Genomic DNA, 18263 nt, shown 5'->3' with positions numbered 1-18263 from the left:
TAACAACCCCCATGAATCTTTACACAAATTATATACATGTGACAAAAATGTACTAAGCTTGTGGCATACAGAAACAGTTCAATACCATTGAAATTGTTGTTTTTTTTTTCCTTTTCTTTCTCAGTTTGATACCACACCCTCTCACTCATGACAGTTTGTGTAGCATCTCATGTTTTTTCTCTGGTTGGATTCTTTGCCTCAAATTACATTTAAAAGCAAAAGGCAGGAGTTGAGGTTGTTCAAACTTCTGACATGATACATCATTGCTATCTTGAGTTGGACTTTGATATCTTAACTTTTGTACATAGGAAATATCAGATTGTACCACCATTGCTGTGCAAATATATCTTACACTAGCAGATTACCAGTCTGTTGCCGAAATAAGTTATGAAGTCCATAATGTAAGGAAAGAAATATGTTGCTATGGAGATAGTTCAGTGGATTGGGCATATGGGATATCAAAGTGACTTGAACTCTGTCTGTGTTTAGTTGTTGCCTTTTACCCGTTGAGGACGAGTCCGAAGCATACTCGAGCAAGTATCTATGGCCATTGCGTGTTGTAGCAAAATCAGCCCGATGGTCCTCAACTGGTTAATATATATGTGTTTGCAAAGTTGCCATGATATGTGCAATTGTAGTCTGTAGAATTTGCATGGATTTAGTCAAAATACATGTATTCTACTGTTACTATTGATACAGAACAAATTATTTGAATAGGAATTCTATGGGTACTTGGTAGTGGTCTCATGGGACTGATTTGCCTCTATATTTTCAATTATGATTTGATTGAGAAACAAGATCATTCCCATACAGTTGTGATTAAGGTCATGAAACCAGTTTTGGTGAGTTTAAAAATTTGATATGAATGTGTCTCTGGGAGGAAGCTGGGAATGATTGATAAATGCAGACTGCATTGTTTATTCTCCAAAGGATAAACTTCTCGAATCTGTGATATTGAGCGTGACAGCACGCAAAATTGTGATCGATGTGATGATGATGTTGATGTTTTGTCAATGTTTGTCCCTATATCTCTGGCCTATCAATGGCAGATGCCGAGTCCATATTGATGACAAAGATATGTCACATGTGTATAAATACATCTGTGTATTTACAGGGCAAGAGCCCGGATAATGGTGTGGAATGGTATCGATTGGTTCGACTACAGGGATTGTTGTCTACCTAGCAAATAATTGCATACTCCTTTGCATACTTTTGACATGTTATACTAGATCGTTGTGACACAGCCTACTTGGTTTTATACGTGGCCACATGTGTCCTTGGCACGGCCAACTTAGCAAATATTTACCTCCCGTCAGACAATGCTAATTGGGTTATTAGGTGCAGTCTCCATGCAGTTGTTCTTGTATCCGAAGTCACTCTAATGGCAAGCTCTGTTGTAGCTTACCCCTTGCACAGATAACGTTTGAGTCTCGTTCCCCAATTAGCACCTGTTGAAGATGGGCCAGGAACTCTTTTTACTCCCTGGTATAAAGGTGGCAGTTTGTTTTAGCAACTGCTTAGACTAATCAAGTTTATCTTGTCATCGGCGTTGCGCCGTGGGCACAGATGATTTTTGGTACCGTTTGTTGGTCGTCAGACAAGTAAAACGAAAAAAAAGAAGCAAAAATAGAAAAAAAGAACCTTCAAATTGGGTTATCTATGAGATCAGCCAGTATTTGATAATGACTTCTTGGCTGCAACAGTTGGTCCATGGTGGTTTCATTGGTGGAGTGGTGCTCCATGTCAAGTCCAACATACTTTAGAGATAATGAGAAGCGTTGTTCAGCGCTTTCTTACCGTTATACTAATAATTTCTAGTCAAATTAGTTATGACATGATATGGTGCGGTTGAAAATGACGTTGAAGAAACAAAAAATCTCTTATGAACCAAAACCTCTGCCAGGGAAAAGACTGACGTTTAGTTGATTGCTTTTTCTATAAGTAAAATATGATTTCTTTAATCCCCACATACCCATGTCGATGTTGGTAATTGTTAGCTTACTTTGTAATCTGTCAGTCACTTTCAGTTTTGACACTATTGTTGTAGTTCATTGCTGTCATTTTAACAGAATTAATGTGCTGAACAATTTGTAACATATTGCAGCCAGTTACTGCCAAAATGATTGTCATTATCATAACTTTCAGACAGTGTTGTCACCAAAACATAATCGTTGTATTGTGCTAGCCCCATTTTTCAAAGGCCATCTACTTTTGTCGTGATTTGTAGGTTAGCATGCAGACGTTGCATGTGAAACCAAACTTGATCATCATTATGACTTGATTGGGCTACCACATACCTCCTCCCATCCCCCCCCCCCCTACCAAATAGCAGGTGCACCCTTAGGGGTTTAGCTATGTGACTGCAAAAACAGTTTAATGCCATTATCAAAGTGCGTGTGACTGTAATGCCCCCTCGTTAGTTCTTCAAGATGCTATCAACTCATGGCTTCTGTCCCTATTAGCTAGAAGGCCTTCGTCATCTTATTGTTATTCCATGATTCAGCTAAATCTCTGGTATTTCCTCCTTCTCTCCCCCCCCCCCCCCCCCCCCCATCCTCCTTTACACCTGTCATTCCTGTTCCTCTGAACTTGACCTATTTAAACCTTGAGGGAAACTCAGAAGTTAGGATGGGTTGGGGAGGGGAGGGGGGGGGGGAGAGGTGCACCCCTTGGAAATTATTGTAGGCCCCGGAGAGATTCACACGTCGTTCACAATGGCATCCTCAATTGTTATCCCGACTAATCCATTGGAAAGGTTTTGGTGGAGTCAAATCCCCCATAGGCAGCATGCATGTAGATTGTGCTTGTCGACTGGCACCGAATACCGTGTGAGAATCCAATCATGATTTGATGAGGGCAAATGTGCGTAATGGGGATGGGGGGGGGGGGGCATTTCACTCATGCTGGTTGGATCGTGCCGTAGTGTACAGCAGTGCTGTACTGGTAGGCTAACATATTACCAAATGCAGGCAGTCTAAGAGGCATTGCATAACCGTCTGCAAAACAGGAACTTTAGAACTTATTTGTCGCTTACCTTATCCTGACCCACTTGGTTTCATGTTTTAATTTTTCTTTTCACATCTTGCGAAAAATATGGGGGGGGGGGGTTAAGCAATCTCAATGAAGTTGGTAAAAATAAACACATGACTGGATTAACTAGTGACATGAAGGAAAGAAAGATGTAGGTAGGTGCTCCTGCTGTACATGATTGTTAACATTGTATGATCAACAGCTTCGGCTGACCTAGGTTTATTCCTTCTTCTTTTTTTTGTCAGAACTTATATGCTTTCAGTGTTTGTGTCTGTGCGAGCTCATGCAGTACAACATTTTTGCGACCCCCAAAATACAGTTGTTCCTTAGCATCTTGTACGCTAATTCACAATATGCTTCACATGATAAACTGAACAGGTTATGATGCTTGTTTGTATGCTTGACAAACTGCAAGTCGTTTGGCACCGGGAAGGCCAATAAACAGATTTTATTATTGCTTTTTTATGAACGATGCGGGCAGTTCTCTATCACAAGGTTGGGTTACACTAATATCATCTCCTTTTTTTTTTCTCAATTCTTTGTAATGTGAGAAGTGCAACTATTGCTTAAACTACGCGAGGCATCTTCTAATGGCTATAACTACGGATGAGAACGAGGTCTATTAAGTCTGAAATTAAATTCGAAGGGAAAAACTGGATGGCTTACATTACATGGCACAGTGTGCAGGAGTATGCTGGGATATTGGCGCCTGTGTAGTTGCAGTTTCAGTCAAAAACAAAGACAGAAAGGGAAAAGAAACCCAGTTCAAGTATACAAAGAAGGAGGTTGAATCCAGGGCTCTGCCATAGTTATTTGCTCTTGAGCGACCATAACGGTCAGCAAAGGCATTGGATATGAAATCCGATCAGCTAATTGTAGTACAAGAGAAGAAACATGTTTTTACAAGACTTGACCTGTGAAAAGTACATGTGATGTGTCAGTCTTAGCTTTAAAGCAACATTTAAGGCCATATATTGTGTGTGTTATTGGTCATCGGAGAAGATTATTTAAAAGGATGGAATGCGCACAGCACATAATGTACACCTTGAAATCAATCTTCAATGAATGCACGAGCACTTGCCATGCCAGCTTGTTTGTGTGCGATCTTGAGAAAAATACGGTCCTCTGTACACACACGCGTTCACACGCACACACATACTCACAATCATCATGATTTGAAGTGAGATGTACAAAGTCAAGGACAATTGGAGAGTTAATCGTCGGTATGATGGCTTCCCAGAATTGTCCAGTCAGCCGATGGTCTTCGCCCGAAGGGATGGTTCCGTGGTGACGATGTGACTTCTCGGCAATGTGAGACACGCCAGCTGTCACCGCCAATTCGCTCATCCCATCATGCTTTTTTTTACTTGGAACTGCTCCGCTCTATTCTTTACGAGTGTTCCATACCCCCTACGGATGGGACGGCACGGCCAGAAATAGGTGCTGATGAGGAATTCACTGTAAATCGTCCGTCCATTAGCGCAGGGCATTGTGTGACAATTCTTCACTCCGAGATTGGTCGGAGAGATTGGTTGCAGCATTTTCGGGATGCGTCGTCCAGATTAATTGCCACGTGAAAGTGTGACTCAAGAGGACTAAGAAAAACCCATTAACAAAATTTTGCCTCATAAACTGCAGGATGCAGTAAAAAGTATCCCTCTGTCGTACTACTAGTCAACAAGCCATGTATATTGTAAATTATTCAGTTTGATAGTCAGCAGAGTAGAGTATGATTATGTTTCTACAGCAGACCTGAATAGTGCCTGTTTCATTATGGCTTGTATGTTATGGCAGTATTTGTATCAGAAGAAGTTGTGGTGATGGGTAGATTATAACTTGGGAATCAATGTGCCTGTTTGATATGGATTGATTTGCAACATGCGAGGGTTGTGATGATGGTGGTGGTGGTGGAGGGGGGGGGGGGGGGGGGGGGACTAAGAATGGCCTCGCCTGGTGCAGCGATCAGGAATGCCAAATCCAGAGGTGGCAGCGCCACCGCTCCAGACTCTCGCGGATCGATATTTCAGGCTCAGCTGACATTTCGGAGCTGTTTTGGGTGCAAGGATTAATTGAACCTCCAATGCATCCACAGATGGCAAATGCATTGCAAATGTGGATGTGATCTTTGCCCTATGATACCTACCATATATACCAAATAATCCCATGGCATGTGCGGTCTATTAATTTTGTCAGTTTTGGATTTTTTTTTCATCATAGAAACGAGTATTTTTACACTGTAGACGTTAAATACCAATATGATTTCAGTAAAGAAAAAAATCTCAAGTGAGCTGTTGTGCCAAAGTGACCCAGTTTACGTAAAGTTCACAACGTCACCATGTAAATTTCAATTTGATGTATGTTGTGAATATTTTGAGTCATGTTCTCGCCGTATTCATCACACTCCACTTTTGTCTGTACAAGACTCGCCAATTCAGAGGAAAGTCTGCAATTTATCCAATTCATATTAAATAGAAATGTTCTTGATGATGGTTTCGTCATGTGTATATGCATAGAATATAGCACTGTGTGCATGTGTGTGTGTGTTTGTGGTATTTCGGTTTCATTTGTGTGTTATTGCCCAGATGTTCTCTGACTGTTTACCTTGGGAGGTTTTCAGTCTCAGTATGAGCATTTGACTTCCACTTTCAACTTCTGCATGTTCTTTTATTTAAGTGCTATGATTTTAATGCATATTTTGGAGGGAGGTGGATATACTACCATCTGAATAGGGACTATAGAGACGACGGATTTCAAGTCCTTTTTAGTAATAAATCAAATCACAGATGTTATGATGTATCAGTTTATTGTACCTGTCAATCATCAGTATACATATAGCCCATTGTTGGTTCCAAGTGTGGATGCCGATTATTCTTTGATTTCATAACTACATGTATGCCTTGTTTCATGTTTTGTGTCCTCCTCTCCTCACCCTGTCTCTTCATCTCTTTCTTCCTCCACTTTCCCGTTGCAGCCCCGGCATGTTTGGGTCCCACCACCTCAAGCCCTCGCGGTCCCACGAGTCGCTGAACCTGGGGCCCCAGTCCACCCTAGAGGCCATCGACCTGGGGGGCAACGACCTGGTGGTGCGGCCGCTGCACTCCAGCATACTGAACCAGGAGCACTGCTTCCAGATCAAGACCTCGCTGGGGTCCAAGTACTACTCCTGCCGCTCCGCCAGCGAGAGGGACAAGTGGATCGAGAGGTGGGTGTGGCGTGTGTAAGGGGGCGTGGCACATTGGGACCAGTGGATCAAGGGGTTGGTATGGTGTGTGCGTGGTGAGGGGGCGTGGCACATTGGGACAAGTGGATCAAGAGGTTGGTATGTTTATATAGGAGATGGGGTTGTGGCACATTGGGACAAGTGGATGAAGTAGGAGAAGGGGGCGTGGCGCATTGGGACTAGTGGATCGAGAGGTGGTATGGTGTATGTATGAGAGGGGTGTGGAGGGGGTGTGGCACATCACAGACAGACAGATGCCATCTGCTCTCAGACAGACTGGTGCTATGGTATACCTTTGAATACCCACATTTGTATGGGGAGGGGGTATGGCACATTGGGACATTGGATGCACTTGGCAATAATATACCAAATAAAGGTTGCCGTCCATCTTTCGTTACTTTAATTCTATAAAGAGCTGTCATGGTTGAGCAGTTAAGACCACACGAGTATTATAAAGTCTGATCACATGGGCTTCTATGCATGCATGGTATTTTAGTCCAAGCCCTGCAGTTAGTGCCCTTTGGCGAGGCAATTCATTCTCATAGCCAAGTTTTTTTTTCTGAGGAGATTTCAAGTCATCAGTCCCATGTGTAAGAAAGAAAGCCATACTCTATGTACGTAGAAGAACCCACTTCACTTCTCTCACAGGGATATATACCCCTGTGAAGTGGTTTAACACACAAAAACCAGCTGATATGCGTAGGTGGTTGAGGCCTACAGGTTTTAGTCTCTCCAAGTTGACATTTCGCTGCCCTGGCAGGCTGGGAGATTGCCAGAAAAAATTCTAATAACAGTCCCTTTTGAAGTTCAGGACCATACTGCTATTCAGAATTATGAAGAGAGAGAAAAAAGCTACTGTTGGGCATACATAAGGCTCCTTCCAGAAACAGTCTTCATCTTCAATCCCCGCTGAGGTGTCGGCTTCATTTATAAAAGCTTGTAGAGTTTCCTATCTTATGAAGACTTCTCTAGACGTCGCAAAATAAAGAAATTTATTCCTAGTCCTTTTCCAGCCTTTACTGATGGCTTCCATGGATTAAAGCTGCAGCCAGGGTACTTGTGCAAAATGTCCCCAGCGAATCAACAGGCGTGAACAAATGGTGTCGGAAGAAACCAATCATATCTTTAATCAGCAATGGGGGAAACTGCCCACCGTAAATCTCTCATATGCATCTTGGATGATCGCAAGTGAGAGTACTTGTAGGTTAACGAGCTCTTGTCGCAAACGTTGATGATTGGCGGGGGGGTTACATGAGGCTGAAAAAGAGCTGTCGTAGCTCTTTACAGAGGGAAGTGAAACAAGTTTTGTTACCGCGGCAGGAAAAGGAATATGAGTGAGTGAACATCAGCGTCGCAAAGCTCATTGAATTGTTGGGGGTGGGGAGCTGGAGGCAAAAAGAACTAAGGACTAGACAGAATCATCTAGGCATATGATATAGAGAGACAGTGATATTTACGTATGTATACAGTATGGGCGTGCATGCATATTCGTGTTTATATACAAACTTTGTCCTGTTGTGTGTATGCATGTATATGGTGTGTGTATTTCACACAGAATCAAAGCGAAGGGGAGGAAATTAAGGATGTTTCCCGTTCTTTTCTTCTTCTTCTTCTTCTTTTTTTTGGCAATGTATGGAATGTCTCTTTAGCAAAAATATTGCTAATTTAAGAACTGATGAGTGCAAGAAAGTTTGAAGGCAGGAAGATTGACGGAGGTTTTGTTGGGTTTTTTTTCCCACATTATTTGATGCAAGTTTATGTCAGAGAAAAGAAGAAGCTCAAAAGACTGAAATATGTATGCCGTAGCAATTTCCTGAACCACTTCATAAAATGGTGATTCCACCAATAAAACCAGAAGAGTCCTTGAGTTAATTAAGGAAATAGAGATCATCTCATTTTCACAATTAGCGTTGGTGTGTGGATGTGTGTGGTTCATTTTTTGATTGGGAATTAGTCTGTTCTCAAAAAGCAGGTGTATATAATATATTTGTGTGTGTGTGTGTGTGTGTGTGTGTGTGTGTGTTGTGTATGTGTGTTGGGGGTGATGAATTACAGTATAGGGAATGAGTCGAGATTATTTTCAGCAATGCGGAGGAGTGTCTAATGTGTGTGTGTGTGTGTATGTGTTTGTCGAGAGAGGGGGGTGTATCTTTGCAATTTGTGAGTAGTTGTGTGCGCCGTTTTTAGCCGGAGCTTTCTTTCCCCGCATTTGTTTTAGTTTCCGATGAGGAAGCATTGTGTTTTTTTAATTCGATTATTGCGTCATGTGACGTTAGGAGTTCCGCACAGGACGTCACTCATTCCCCACCTGCTCACATCCCAGTGAGGCTTGGCAGGTGAACTCCTTATCTTTTTTCCTTTTTTTCTTCCTAAATTCCAAAATGCTCCATCTTTGTCAGTTCCCCCTCACCATCGCAGAAGCCTTGGCCAGATACGAAACAAAAGACGAGATTCGTCATCGCTTTATTTTTTGCGGAGAAAATTGGGCTCTCTGCTTCGTTCTTTTTTTTTTCCGCGGAATAGACTTGATTGCTCATCTCATTTGATGCCGCGATCTCGTGGAGCATATGCACAGATAGAGGCAAGAATGACTGCGATAACATTATACTGGTTAAGGCGCATAAGGTTAGATAACACACCAATGTATGATAGAATATGAAGAAATATAAAGAGTATTTGCATCAAAAAAACATTAATTAGCAGAGTATAGATAGATGGTTAGATAGACAGACAGACAGACAGATAGATAGATATGTAGGTAGATAGGTAGGTAGGAAGGTAGGTTGATAGGTAGATAGGGAGGTAGGTAGGTGGATAGAAAGATAGATAGATAGATAGATAGATAGATAGATAGATAGATAGATAGATAGATAGGGAAGTAGATAGATGGATAGATAGATAGATAGATAGATAGATAGATAGATATGTAGATAGATAGGTACACATTGTAGGTAGGTAGATAGATAGATACTGGTAGGTTGATTGATTGATTGATTGATCGATCGAGTGAGTGAGTGATTGATTGATTGATACATGAATGTCAGATGAATTGACAATGGGTGTTAGGGACTTGAATCAGAAGTACTTTGAAGGCATGTTTGTAATTAGATAGGAAGCACGGTAGATTCATACATAACTAGATACATAGATAGATAGGGGTATGAATGAGCAAGTTCACAGGCAGTAGTAAATCCACAAAACCTCAAGGATAAGTTTGTTATACACGGGTATGCATATGACCTGGCATACATCCTGTCTTCACCCAGTAATGCACATGTGAATGACAGCCATAGTGCTTACGTCATAGAGTTGGTGTGTACTTTCAGGGCAGCAGAAGTACCATGGTATTTCATAGATGAGAATGGTACAGAGTGAATTACCAGTGTATCTATCGCTGTTAGAATGGTGCCAACTAATTAGCATTGCGTCAAATACCACGATAGTTTAGATTTGACTGCATCTGGAAATGATATTAACCCGTTGAGGACGGACTGATCGTGTTACAACGTGCATTTCCCATAGACCCCAGCCCGAGTATACTCGGGACTCGTCCTCAACGGGTTAAGGTGCATGTGCCACCTCCGTTGATGCCTCTTTTCAGGAACTGTAAGTGTAAGAAATGTGAAATGCTGCCATTGTGCTTGGAAGCATGAAACAAAATCTTATTTAGCTTCTTGCGCTTTAACAGCTTCTCTCTTCTTTTTTTTTCTGACAAAAGGAGGTTGGAATTGTGAAGTTGTCCTTGTGTAAATTTTCTTGGTCTTTTTACTTGTTTGGATTGAGCCTTTTTGTTTATTGGAGTGGTCTCTACCAAGGGGTTGGAACTGTCTCACAGATGAACTTGTAACTGTCCTATTTCTTTCTCCCACCCCCCCCCCCCCCCCCCTCCACACTGGGGGCTTGCGTGTGATAGCTTGATTGGGTACCTGATTGTTTCGGCCTTGTCGGAATTCGGGGTCTGGATGGAGAAAGAGAGGGAGAGGAAGAGATGGTATAGAATGGATGAAGGCAGGAGGTAGATGCTGGAGTGAAAATAGTTTATTTGATAATGCTACCTTCAAATGAGATCTGCCACACTGTCCCTTTAAAAATGAAAGGAAAAGTGATTTGCTTTGTTTGTTGTTGTTTTTGAGTGAATATATTGCTGAAGGGATACGAATGTACATGTAGGCCTACAGTGCAACAATTTTGGCCGATGCGATGTCAGTTCGTCCAGCCTGGGTCAGTATTTTATGTCAGTGTGTAATATTTTGTAGCACTAGATTAGAAATGTAATTCTGGTTAAATTGTAGCCTTTATCTGTGAACCATCAACAAATTTCTGTAGGGGAAAAAAAAAAAACATACAATTTAAGGACATGTTAGGGACCCAGAGAAGGATTCGCTACATAGGAATAGTTGCATACTTGCCAACTAATAAGATTTTATCAGATTCAGTAAGATTTTTTTACATTAAAAATAGCAAAATCAGATTTTCTGTCAGAGAAATAAGATTTTATAAAAATATTTAGATATACCTTTCATGTGTATTTTCTGAAGATTTGACTGAAAGTAAGATTTTTAACTTCAGTTTGCATATAAAATAAGATTTTTGCAATCCACGAGTAAGATATTTCATCTTGAAATGTTGGCAGGTATATAGTTGGCGTGAATAAGAATGACAACATGGCAGCAACAGACGAGATGATATTTCAGCTAGATAGGCCAAGTTTTCATAAAGTTTGGATAGTTTTTAAATGTCAGTAAGTCACTTTGTGGCACCACATCCCTGGAGGAATCCCCCAAAATAGCTGTATTGGTCACATGACCCTGACAATATTTGCGCAAAATTCCTCGTTTGCTATGTTCTGCGCACTGTGTAGGTGCTAGAGCGAAGTTGTGAATGTCTCTCATGAGGACTGTTACCTGTGTAAAAATCAGCACAAGACACAATAGTGGACTACTGCCAAATGTTAGACATGTACATGTAGGTCCCCAGATAGGTAGTGAAAGAAGATTAAATAAAAAGAAAAACAAAAGACTGGGCAGATCCATGAGTATAGATCCTGATAATAATGCATTTGTGTGGTTGCCATAGGTACAGGAGAATAGATGATGCCTTGTCCCCCGCAAAAAAATAACAGCCTCAAAGGGACCAATCATTCTGCTTGTGTTGATTGGTATTCTAAGTGGGTAAGGTATTTTGTTTAGATGATATTTTACTCACCCCATCTATTTTTTCCCTCTCATCACTGTTTCCATGACAATGCAGCATCCTGAGTGCCCACTATCCAGACAAGGATTCCAGGAAACGGACCGATTCCTCTCTCAACATCTGGGTCGTGGAGGCAAAGCACATCCCTCAAAAGAAAAAGTGAGTCGATACACAAACTTTCTCTTCTTTCCCATATCCCATATTACCCCTTCCTCTCCCCCCTCCTTTTCCCTCTCTGTCCCATATTTTCTCCCCGCCCCTCCCCTCTCTTATTCCAAAATAAGATGTTGAATTTGTCAGTCTCGACGACGGTTATATTATTGGAATTCGAAGCAAAATGCACATCTATCATTTGTTGCAATCGGTGGAAGTTTTGATTGGATGTATCAAGACATTGACCCTGAGTTAAAACTTGAGTAAGTAGTTTAGGACAAGCTGATTATGCTGTAACAAGTGTTAAAGTCTATTTTGTGTAGATCAGGAATTTATACAAGTTATGTCAAGCAAACAAGTCTTGGAATAATGTTCATGCACCTCCAAAACCAATGTAAACTCCCAAAATAGACATGAGATGGCTATTAAATCCAGTCAAGATAGAGTTGGTGCTTCGTAACAATGCATTGATTGATTGAAATCATAATAAGCTTTCAGTTGTTATGGATCTATACCTGTTTGGTATGCTTGTGTACAATCATTGTTCAATACTTGGAGACCTGCTCTCCATTGAAGAGTATTTGTGATAATGTGGATCTGCCTGGCTATATCATAGATACTTGTACTGCCTTGGTGATGACCTTCAGGAGATAAAATCTTACCTGCACCTTTCACTTCTTGGGATTATATGTACAGTGTACATTAAACTTAATATGGTTATTAATGTAATGCATCTAATGTCTTTGATACCAGCAGCAAAAAAAACAAAAAAACAAAAACAAAAACAGAAAGCAAAAGAAAGAAAAGCAAGAGCTTGACTGACCCATTTGCAATTTTTGATCAAGAATACAATGATTTTTTTAAGATGATCAGTGATGATAGTTGATGGTAGGATCTCTTGAAAGTTGGTAGCTTTACCTTTGAGTTAGTTATGCATTATAAAATGATATTGTATCATATTGGTCTGTGCTTTTGTAAGTAGAAACACCGGCCAAAGAGAAGAGTATTGATTACTGCTGCAGAATTATGTCTCTTGTTGTTCTTGACTGATTTGAAAAAGGCAGTATCTATCAAGATTAAATTAGATGTTTCCTATCCAACCTGTCAACCATTTATCCAGAATGATATCTATCAGAGCAGGCAGACAACAATATCAAGTTATGTATGATTGCTAAAGTGCTCGCAGAGTCAATTAAAAACAAGTTTCATTCTATTCCCGTTATCTCAAACTCATGTAAACAGTTGGGAAGGAAGAGAGTAAGTATATTAGTCACATGTATGTGACCCACCACCACTAAACCTTGATAAAGTCACCAAATATAATATATGACATAAACTTAAAGAAATACAAAAAAAGAAGATAATATATGATAACAACCTGTGATATAGGAAATATGAAATATGAACTGAAATATATTAGATTTCCTGACCCAGTTATTTTCAAATTCTCCATATTTGAAGCTTTCCAGTGCTGTAAATATGATTTTTTTCCATCGCACTGTATCGTCAAATACCACCACTAGGACAGCAAGACAACTTGCATACAAGACATTGGCTGTCTTGAGAATATGGGCTCTGAATTTTAGAGTGCAAAATATGAGGCATTTAAACTCCCAAATGTGTTGATTTAAAACATTATGGCAACAGGCCTCATAAATCTTGATATAATTATAATGTCTAATTTTTGGAATGTTCTGTAAGACTGTCCACTTTGGAGATATTCAAGTTTTTATTTTCAAACACACATCAAATTTGCTACTCAGCCAAATTATCTGGTTCTGCATTTTTGGGAGCATCTAATGTGAGTGACTTTATCAGGGCAACGTGTTGGGTCACCAGTGATAGTAACTCCAGCATTTACTGTCAGTGAGATATCGTCTAGCGTGCACCTAATTGATTTTTATCGTATCAGTCCATCCATCCACATGTGTGGAACCTTATTAAGTTTGACATGTATCTATTATTGTGACATTCATTTCTAATGTGCAGTTCAGTTCACTGAGATCTATTCGATATTTCTATTCTCACTCCCATATCCCGTACACCTTGTCAATCTCTGTAGTTTTAGAACTGTGTAGTATGTCAACATTGAAGGATATTTGTTTTAACATCATTTTCAAAGAAAGAGATCCCAGATAGATTCACCTTAGCATAGATATGTAAAGGGAAAAAGCCTTGAATTTGTTCTGAATGGTGGAATAATAAAGCTTCATTAATATGATGTTTGAGCACCTAAATGGGCAGAATCTTCACAATTAATCTATTGTTATTATGGGACATATATATGCATATCAATATGTAGAGCACATATATAGGTACATATCATCCCTTGGGTGACAAGACCTCTTATCTCAAATTACATGATATATTGAGAAAAAAAAAGTTCCAACTCAATTTTAAATATCAAAAATACTGTTTGGAATTTCAAACATTGCAATTATTAACTTCATACAAAATAAAGTTTCTACATTTTCTGACATCAAAATTGATGTTGTTTTGCAAAAAGCAAAAGTGTTAAAGTTTATTTTTATTTTTTTTTTGTATTTATTTATTTATTTATTTATTTATTTAATTTTTCTCTATGTATTTATTTTTTTATTTATTCATTTATTTATTTATTTATTTATTTATTCATTTATTTATTTTGCTCTCCTGAATGCTTAAAATTCATGACCTTTTTTTTAGATATGACGTCTGTTACCCTAGGGATGATATCATCAGCTGAGAAGCAGAAGGGCTTATTGCAGTTTTGGGGGTATTGAGTCATTGGTATCATGATGTAGGATTCAATCTCCTCTACATTATGGTGTCAATTTCACATTATTTTCATTTTAAGTAAAATGTTAAAGATCTAAAGCCACATTGGGGGGGGGTATTTTACCCTATATTTGGAACAGTACTTTAAATATAGATCTACCCACTTTTGATTAAATAAATATTTATTTCATGAAAATTGATTGTTTTGTTGTTATTTACACTCAAATTGTAGAACGTGATAGAGCCCTTCTGGCTTTCAGCTCAAGATATGTGGATGTTAGTGTTACTTAGTTTGGTGGTACTGTAATTCTAAATACTCCATGTATAAATTTGACTAAAATTTAGATGAATAAGACATGAGTATCTATACCTACCTGCTCTTCTTCTATGAATAGTAAGCGGTCAAGTTGAATATCTAATGTATACCATTTTGTATTTGTGCGTCTATCCCAGTTGGACACCGTATTAACTGTAACCACCTGATACGAACGTGTATATGTAGCTCTGTGTTCTTAGTGTATCCCCATGCATTTTTCTGTGCATGTACAATGTCATGTGCTGTTTCCAAGTGTATGTGGTTGTTTGTAGCTTTGACACACCAGTTTCCTTCCATTTTATATATATTTATATGTCTTCAATGCTCGTGTTGATAAATAATCTAGCATGAAATTCTCAAATACCAGTCTAGGGTTATACAACATTTTGGTTTAGATTTTGTTGTTTTTGTTCTGTTTTGTTTTTGATGGGGGGAGGGGATGGGCGTTCTTCATGATGGTTCAAACGAAGTAAAAAACTATTGAGTTGAACTCTATATAGGAAGACCAATCTTGTCATGAAATGATAGAAATTAATTGCAAATCTTATAGGAATGATTCATAATTGCAAATTTTCTTCCTCAACAAGAAGTCGTTTGTGTGAGACATGTATTGTAATGGTTTTCTACCCATCCCTATAATGGAAGTGGTTTAAAATGAAAAATGACATGATGTGCTATCATGATATCATATTGTTGGATGCCCAGACATGACACATTTCATCTATTTTGATAGATGGTCTAAATGGTTGAAAGTGATGCTAAAATACACAAATAACAACTGATATTGGAACAAACGATCATGAATCATGTGGCCAGATTAACAGCTTGTCCTTAATTGCATTACACGGCTGTTCATCACGTATTTGCTATTTCGATCATCTTTGTTTGTACTGAAATGATGTAATGTTACACACATCCTTCTCAAATGTGGACACAGTTTAAATTTGTGTTTGCTTTTCTTTGTAGTGTAAAGGTGACAAATCCAAACTCTAGACCTTTTGCCAAATGTGGTTTAGACTCTCACAAAAAAAAAAATGAGAGAGAAGAAATGAATAGAAAGAAATGATGTTGCCAAAGAATTGAAAAGGTTTCCTGCTCGGTGACGTAACTGTGGTCCAGTCATCTTGCGTAGGTGTGTGCGTTGGAAATGTGTGTACATGCAGCTAGCTGATTCTCGTGCCCCGTACATATATCGGCCTCTGCGATGACTCATGCCACGCATTGTCGACATTCCCCACATTGCCCCTGGAGTACTCGATCAAAAGCATTTGTCCTCAACCGCATAAAACAACGCGACAGTTGTAAATGAGACTGGAATGAGGGTGCAAAGTGCGGCGTCGAGCGAGGGGAAGCTAGCATCTGCGAGAAGTCTGCAAAGTGTCGATAATGAACATGTTAGCTTTCAAAAATTTCTGTGTTTATCGATAGGAACTGATGCGTGTGCCAGTGTAGACTTTGGAGGGGAAAAATCGATTTCTGTGCACAGTCTGTTCCGATGTTTGCATTTCACGCAGAGTAAACATTGCTCAAGACAATATTAATCCTTCATTGTTGACACAGCATTCTACGGGCAAACTTTATTCTGGAGATGTTTTTATTCTAAGTTCCACACAGGTCAAATAATCTACATTTATGCCTGAAGAATGAATTTCCATTTAGGATTTTGTTCTTGACTTTGCATTTCATGCATGAAATTTCTCAACATTCTGTGCATTAGTCTTAATAGCCTTAAACATAATATGCTAGTCTGTATTTTGGTAAACATTGATATGAAATGTCATACTACTTATGAATTCCTGTCATTACAAATTATCAATTACTAGAGGGAATTTGATGTTGTGATATAAACAGAGAAATGTGCATTCCAGTGCTGTACGTCTTTACTTGTGATCTGTTGTGAATGTGAAGACAAAAATGATCATTTAATGTGCAGTTTGTCAGCTCACATCTAGAGCGAGTAGTCCCAGTATATTCCTATTGTAGTTTTCTAATACTTATACTTTATCTCTACATTCCCATTTGCATGTTGTTGGGTTGGTTTTTTTTTTGGTCATTTATGTTTGATCCAAACCCATTCATTGACATCAAAGATTACAGCCAGCCACCCCCATCATATATATCTTTTTTTTTTCTTTTTAATTAATATGTGTCTGTCATGTGCACTTTGCTCCCACTATTGTGTGACAACTAATATGTATATCATCAGCTGAGAAACAGAAGGGCACTATTGTGTTCTAAGGTTTGAGCGCAAATAAAAAAGAAAAAAAATCAATTTTCAATCAATGAAATAGAAAGTTTATTTAATGAAAAGTGTGTAGATTTATTAGCATTTTTCTAAATATAGGATAGCGTCGTGTACTTGTGGTTTTGATTTTGAACATTTTACCAAAAATGAACATGATTTAAAATTGACACATAATGTAAAGGAGATTGAGCTCTACAACATGATACCAGGGAGGTGAGAATCTTCTCCCCTCCCTGATGATACTTATAACTCAATACTCCCCCCCCCCCCCCAAAAAAAAAAAAAAAAAAAAAGGTGTGATAAAGCCCTTCTGGTTCTTCTGGTTCTCAGCCAACGATATGCTAGTTTAATTGAATTTGGAAAAGTTTTCACAGAATGTAGAATACTAATATGCATGTTGCATATAATACTCTTTGTTTTGTAGTATAGGTAGTGGCTGGGGGGTGTGGGGAGGGGGAATGGGAGAAAAGAGGCCATTCAACTCTACGGGAGAAAAAAAAGTGACCAGTGGGAAAAGTAGGGAGTGCAGCATACTGGATGCTATTAAGACGCCAGTGCAGGCTTACCGGTAACCTTCTCACCGGCACGTATAATCGGTTTTTCAAAGCTGTATTTTTAGCTCGCTTTATTCCAGACAAACACGCTCCAACGCTCCTCGGTGCATACACTGTGATTCCAGCAGAATCAACAACACGAGAGGTCCAGTTGGTATTCAGAGAAAAAACAAAACAAGGCCTATTAGTTATAAATTGTCAAGACAAGGAGAGATTTGAATTTAGCAATTTAAATCATTAATTTAGGACAATAAATGTCTGAGAGGTCATCGTGTACTCTATATTTGACTGTGATTAAAGTATAACTTTTTGTCCTCAAGTATCAAAGTGCAATATATATGAATGTTAGCCAGTGCCTGTATGTATATTTGTAAAGAATATATTCTTTATTAGTTGAATGATGTACATGACGTTCCACTTTTTGTAGCATGTTGGTTTTTCTGTGTCCTGACAGCATTACTACCCCGAATTGTTCTTAGGCATACTCTTACACCAAAGACTCCTCATCATTTTCCCTTTCTGTCAGTTGCTGAACAAGTGAGAACAATATTTGATGTATCCATGGTAGTTTATACCACATTTATATGCATACTGTATACGCTATATATTTCGCGTGGGTTTTATTTTCGAGAATTTCGCGAGTCGGAAGCTATTCGCGAAAATATTACCTTCCAAAATGAATCCCTTGCCTTGATGATACGAACATTTCTGTACTAGTATACCATGTCACGGCTTACCGAACAGACCATACTGGCTAAGCTTGTTTACGCACGTCCATGTCTACTTACGAATACT

The 18263-nt window shown here is 39.1% G+C and overlaps 1 protein-coding gene across 1 annotated transcript in view; it reads left to right on the top strand.

Annotated features, from left to right (window-relative positions):
• Positions 1-18263, top strand: part of LOC139743092 (uncharacterized) — a 75991-nt gene that overhangs the window by 13283 nt on the left and 44445 nt on the right. The window contains exons 3-4 of the mRNA XM_071653600.1: positions 6002-6232; positions 11501-11602. Of these exons, the coding sequence (XP_071509701.1) occupies positions 6002-6232; positions 11501-11602 (333 nt within the window). The remainder of the gene's footprint in view (positions 1-6001; positions 6233-11500; positions 11603-18263) is intronic.

Source organism: Diadema antillarum, unplaced genomic scaffold, assembly GCF_040938485.1.
Source record: "Diadema antillarum isolate AM-2024a unplaced genomic scaffold, OU_Dant_1.0 seq00001046_RagTag, whole genome shotgun sequence".
Classification (NCBI taxonomy): Eukaryota; Metazoa; Echinodermata; class Echinoidea; order Diadematoida; family Diadematidae; genus Diadema; species Diadema antillarum.
Note: the sequence above shows the minus strand (reverse complement) of the source record. Positions and strands in the feature narration are given on the sequence as shown.